The following is a 5,859-nucleotide window of genomic DNA, read 5'->3' on the forward strand; positions in this document are numbered from 1 at the left end:
TCCTCCCAGCCATCCTCAAACACCTCCATCCCCCTCCAGCCTCACCCGGAGGCTCTGCCACCCTTTCTCCCTTGTTCCACCCCCACCTTCTACTCCCTGACACTCCTCAAAGACAGTAATTTGCAACCTTTGCCTTGACAGATGCTGTCTGCTCACATTTCTAGCAGCCCCAGATCCCCACTCCAAATATCACCTCCCTCTCCTCCCCGAACCCAAGAGGAAGCAGCACACTGAGTTGGGGCTCAGCCTCTTTATCTGGCAGCAAGAAAGGGGGTGGCCCAGCTCTGATGGGAGCGGGAAGACATCAGGAGGCCTCCATGGAACAGCTCCAACCTGTGGGTGAGCAGAGTTGGGGGGCACTCGGAGAAGAAGGGGCAGAGCAGGGATCACGCCCAGCCTTCCTGTAGGACAGAGCCTGGGCTGCACCATCACTCCTCCTCTTCATCATCTTCCTCCAGGGGAGGCCGATTCCGCTTGAAGAAGCCAACCTGGGGGTGCACAGGGCCAGGTTATAAAGATGATCCTTAGGCCCCAGAGCAGCACTGGAAGAAGCAATTACGCTGGAAACCAGCCAGCCATGAGGTCCTCTCCTGGACCAGCACAAAATATGGACCCCACTGTTTGCACAAATGAAGGCCTTTCCCCATTTAGGGATAATACATGTAACAATTTAAAAATATGTTTTGCTTTTTCTTCCCTGAATTTTTCTTAAATACTGATGATTGTGTCTCTATATGACTCAGGTGCATGATGATGATATATTTAATTTATTGTAAGTCTAAAGTGTGGTTTTCCCCAAAAGCACCACGTTTCCCAGGGCTTGGCACCTGAGTGAGCTTGAGACCAGCCCACGTGTCCTCCAGGCACAGAGGAGAGAGGGGCCCACCAGGGCCTCATGCGGAGCGGGGAGCAGGGTCTGGGTCAGACCTGACAAGGGGCAGGGAGTAGGTGAACCCCGTCCTCCACAGCAGCCAGGGAGTTCCTGGAGGAAGGACTCACTCCCTGTGACTTCCTCTCAGGGGTGAGTGAGTCTAAAGGACTTTGCATCCCAGGAGCCGCCTCCTCCAGGAGTCTGTCCCGGGAAAGGTCCCCTGGAGAATGACAGTCTGATAATGGAGATGTACCCTGGCCGGTTTGGCTCAGTGGATAGAGCATCGGCCTGCGGACTGAAGGGTCCTGGATTTGATTCCGGTCAAGGACACAAGCCCGTATTGTGGGCTCAATCCCCAGTAGGGGGCGTGCAGGAGGCAGCTCATCATTGATGTTTCTTTTTTTAAAAAACATATACTTTATTGATTTTTTACAGAAAGGAAGGGAGAGGGATAGAGAGTTAGAAACATTGATCAGCTGTCTCTTGCCCACCTTCTACTGGGGATGTGCCTGCAACCAAGGTACATGCCCTTGACTGGAATCGAACCTAGGACCCTTCAGTCTGAAGGCCAACGCTCTATCCACTGAGCCAAACCAGTTAGGGCTCATCATTGATGTTTCTATCTCTCCCCCCTCTCCCTTCCTCTCTGAAATCAATAAAAATACATTTTAAAAATAATAATGGAGATGTACATCAGTTGGGCGCTGGGTCACCCCGTGGACCACTGCCTCTCTGCCTCCCTGTGAGGGTGGGCAGGGCCCAGTCTGTGCCCACTAGGGACCCTCCCCCCCCTTCACACCTCACCTTCCACATGGCCAGGACCAGGAGTGTGAGCAACAGCAGGCCACTCAGCACGCCCACCAGCACCCACCAGATGGGGATGTCCCGCTCCTCCAAGGCCCGAAGCAGCTCCGTCTGGACCTGGGACAAACGGGCGCATGTCCTCAGTCACCTCGACACCTCGCTTTTCCAAAACCTCAGACCCGTCGGGTGGAGACACCCAGCCCAGCCATCTGCCAGTCCCACCCTTCAGACCCAGGGAGGCCCCGCCCTCATCCTGCCCACAGGACACAGGGGCTGACCAGTGGGTCCTGCAGGGCCCATCTCCTTGACAACGTTCTCCCATACTCACCAGAGCTTCTCCGCTGGGCAGGCTGAGGGCGGGCACGGTGTAGGGAAGGGAGGAGACATTGAACCAAGCCTGCGACTGCAGCACAAATTGATCCAGGGGCCTCTGGAGGGGGTGGGGGAAGCCGTTCACACAGGCCTATTGGTTGCAGGAGTCCCAGCACCTGACCCCCGCCCCCCCTCCTGGGGGAGCGTGCCCCTGCCTAATCTCAACCCCTTCAAAGTAGCCCCCCCCCCCCAATAAACAATTAATTTAAAAAAAAAGAAAACAAAGTAAACCTGGTCTTTACTCTCTGCCCGCTCCCCAAAGCCCCGCCTCTCCCCAAAGCTCACTCAGCCCCGCCTCCAGAAGGCCCGCCCTGACGTCATGCCCACCTGGCGGAGGCTGGGCAGCCACAGCAAGGCGTGCACCGTGACCATGGCCCGCTGCCCGCGCTCCATCTCCTGCAGCTCACACTGCACCACAGTACAGGGCGCCGAGTCGCAGCTCTGAGGGGATGTGCAATGAGTCCCAGCCCCTCCTGACCGCGCCCCCTCATCCCAGGGGCCCAGCACGGAGGGAGTGGGGGCGGCACAGTGTGTGCGCGTGTGCGGGAGGGGCAGTCAGGGAGCTTGGGCCTCAGGAAGGGCCTCAGGTCCAACTTTCAGACGTTCTCTCTAGACCAGCGGTTCTCAACCTGTGGGTCGCGACCCCTTTGGGGGTTGAACGACCCTTTCACAGGGGTCGCCTAAGACCATCGGAAAACACGTATATAATTACATATTGTTTTTGTGATTAATCACTATGCTTTAATTATGTTCAGTTTGTAACAATGAAAATACATCCTGCCTATCAGATATTTACATGACGATTCATAACAGTAGCAAAATTACAGTTATGAAGTAGCAACGAAAATAATTTTATGGTTGGGGGTCACCACAACATGAGGAACTGTATTAAAGGGTCGCGGCATTAGGAAGGTTGAGAACCACTGCTCTAGATGGAGTTGTTCACACAGTCCCGGGGATCCAGGGAGAGGGCGGGAAAAGCGGGCCATCAGACAGTATTCAATGCCCAGAATGTTGGTACCCTGCTCTGGCCTGTATTCATTCGTTTCAATGTCCTGGGATCTTCCCCCGCCCCGCCCCGCCCCGCCCCAGAGAGACCAGCACAAGGACTGAGGCGGCCACCCTGAGGCCCACATCACTCTCGGTCCCTCTGCCTCCCATCCCCCTGCCCCCTGGGCTCCAGGGAGAAGAGACCCCATTTGGAGACCACAGAGCCTGCTCACCACAAGAACTGGATCCTGAAGCCTCGATGGCTGCTTGGACCCTGACAGGAACGCCTGCCTGCGCTCCCGCTTGTGGTGGCCCCGGGAAGCGGGGGAAGGGATTGGGGTGGGCACCCCCAAGTCCAGCTGGGGAGGCAAGGCAGCTGTCAGATCCCACACTCTGCCCGTCGCCCTGCGCTCCCGGAGGAGCCCTGGCTGATGGGCTGGGACCCCCCCCCCCCCCCCCCCCCCCCCCCCCCCCCCCCCCCCCCCCCCCCCCCCAGGCTCTACCTTGAGGGGGTTGGGGGAGGGCTGTGGGGAGCACTGAAGCCCCCCCTGAAGCTGTATATCCAGGATGTAGAGCAGGTCAGAGGACTGGGACTGGCCAGGGAGGTGGATGCTGAGGTGGAGGCCGCTGACAGTGCTAGGGCCGTTGTTGTGGAGCTGGTGAGGGTGGTAGAATATTAGGTGGCTCGGCGCCTGGACTGTAGTTCCTGGGACCCTCCCACCCCAGCCCGGGGCCCAGGGCTCCTCCCTACCTCATAGGTGTGCTCCACTTTGGGGCCCCAGGTGTCTGAGGCGTTCTCCCTGTTGCCTTCTTCCGCCGCCACCACCAGGAAGGCTGGAAAGGAGCTCCTGCAGGGGCCCAAGCTCCCAGCGTAAGCTCGACCCCCCGACTTGCTGTGGGAGTCCCCCCAGGACCCCTCGAGCCTTAGGACTCGGCCTGCCGTCTCCCTTATCCTTCCCCGGCCTCTCACCCTCGAAGCTCCACATGGGCCTCCGCACGGACTGGCACATCCAGCACCACCTCCTCACTGTTTGGATTCTGGCTGTTCTTGCTGGACGGGAGGGGACGAGGAGAAGCAGGTCAGGGACAGCAGCCCAGTGAACGTCAGAACTCTCTGGGGGCGGGGCCCGGATTTCAGACGGCTCAGGAAGACCTGACCTGTGCCACCCACACCAAGGTTAACCTGGGAAAGAACTTCTCTTTGGGCTCCAAGACTCAGAAACAAGTCTCTGAGGAGGAAAGGGAACAGGGCAGTCTGAAGAGCCAGCATCCCAGAAGACCCCCCTGCATGGGGTCCCCTGCGTGTCTCCGCATCAGGTGCTCCCCAGTGCAGTACCTCCTGACCTGCAGCCGGAAGGACACTTGCTCCCCAGCCTCTTCCAGGTTCTCCACGCTCACCAACATGGTGATTCCTGCCTGAGAGACCGGAAGGGCCAACGTCACTGCACAGATGCCCACTCTGAACACTGCATGCGGCCTCCAGGCCTCATCTCCACGGTCACCATTATTATCTCCGTCTTACTCAGAAGCCCACTCATCCAAGATCGCACAGCTAGGGAGTGGGAGGACCAGGGTTCCGGCCCCGGGCTGGCTCCAAACCCAGCCACGAAAACCCAGCTGCCTTTGAGGCCCTGGTGGAGGAGACCCAGCACCCAGGACTCAGCGGCCTCACCCGGACATTCCTCTTCATGGGGTTGCCCAGCTCACACAGCACCACCTTGGTCTCGTTCTCCTTCTTCTGGTTGCAGACCAGCCTCTCAAAGCCCTTTCAGGAGGGAGTTTCAAGAAAGAGGATGGTTACAGCGCAGCCCATATATATGGAAACGCCTTGGAAAGCCTGGGAAAGACTTCTGTGCCAGGGTGGGAGGAGGGCTTCTAGGGGTGGGAACACAAGGGTCTGTGACACTCTACTTTATGTATTACTCTAGCACTTTATCATAATGTAAAACATGACACAGACTATGATCCCATCGTTATAAACTACCCGACAAAATAAAAGAAATCTGTGGCTCTGGCCAGGTAGTTCAGTTGGTTAGAATGTCCTCATGATACACCAAGGTTTCAGGTTTGATCCCTGGTCAGGGCACATACTAGAATCAACCAATGGCCCTAGCTGGTTTTGCTCAGTGGATGGAGTGTCAGCCTGCAGACTAAAGGGTCCTGGGTTTACTTCAGGTCAAGGGCACATGCCCGAGTTGTAGGCTTGATCCCCAGTAGGGGGTGCTCAGTTGGTTAGAGTGTCCTTATGATACACCAAGGTTTCAGGTTTGATCCCTGGTCAGGGCACATACTAGAATCAACCAATGGCCCTAGCTGGTTTTGCTCAGTGGATGGAGTGTCAGCCTGCAGACTAAAGGGTCCTGGGTTTACTTCAGGTCAAGGGCACATGCCCGAGTTGTAGGCTTGATCCCCAGTAGGGGGTGTGCAGGAGGCAGCCAATCGATTCTCATCATTGATGTTTCCATCTCTCCCTCTTCCTCTCTGAAACCAATAATAGTAAAAAAATAATAAAAAAGATATTTCCTTTTTTTAAAGAATCTACCAATGAATTCATAAAAAAGTGGAACAACAAATTGATGTTTCTCTCTCCCTCTCTAAAACAAACAAACAAATAAATGTATGTCTGTCGATGTTGAGAAAAAAGACTAGAAGAAGATCGACCAAATGTTAACAGAGGTTCCTGTTAATATTTAGTTCTTGAGACTTTTTTTGTTTCTGAATCCTCACTGGAGGACATACATAATGTATTTTATTTTATTATTATTTTTTTAAATATATTTTATTGATTTTTTACAGAGAGGAAGGGAGAGGGATAGAGAGTT

General features: G+C 55.4%; 1 protein-coding gene across 1 annotated transcript in view; it reads right to left on the reverse strand.

The window, feature by feature from the left end:
- Nucleotides 1-231: 231 nt before the first annotated feature.
- Nucleotides 232-5,859, reverse strand: part of ITGA2B (integrin, alpha 2b (platelet glycoprotein IIb of IIb/IIIa complex, antigen CD41)) — a 21,029-nt gene continuing 15,401 nt past the window's right edge. Inside the window, 10 exon segments of the mRNA XM_005863843.2 lie at nucleotides 232-488; nucleotides 1,676-1,792; nucleotides 2,004-2,105; nucleotides 2,375-2,488; nucleotides 3,271-3,396; nucleotides 3,541-3,693; nucleotides 3,789-3,885; nucleotides 4,008-4,088; nucleotides 4,374-4,453; nucleotides 4,710-4,802. Coding sequence (XP_005863905.2) covers nucleotides 429-488; nucleotides 1,676-1,792; nucleotides 2,004-2,105; nucleotides 2,375-2,488; nucleotides 3,271-3,396; nucleotides 3,541-3,693; nucleotides 3,789-3,885; nucleotides 4,008-4,088; nucleotides 4,374-4,453; nucleotides 4,710-4,802 — 1,023 coding nt within the window. The 3' untranslated portion in view covers nucleotides 232-428.

Source organism: Myotis brandtii, unplaced genomic scaffold, assembly GCF_000412655.1.
Source record: "Myotis brandtii unplaced genomic scaffold, ASM41265v1 scaffold1814, whole genome shotgun sequence".
NCBI classification, from domain to species: Eukaryota; Metazoa; Chordata; class Mammalia; order Chiroptera; family Vespertilionidae; genus Myotis; species Myotis brandtii.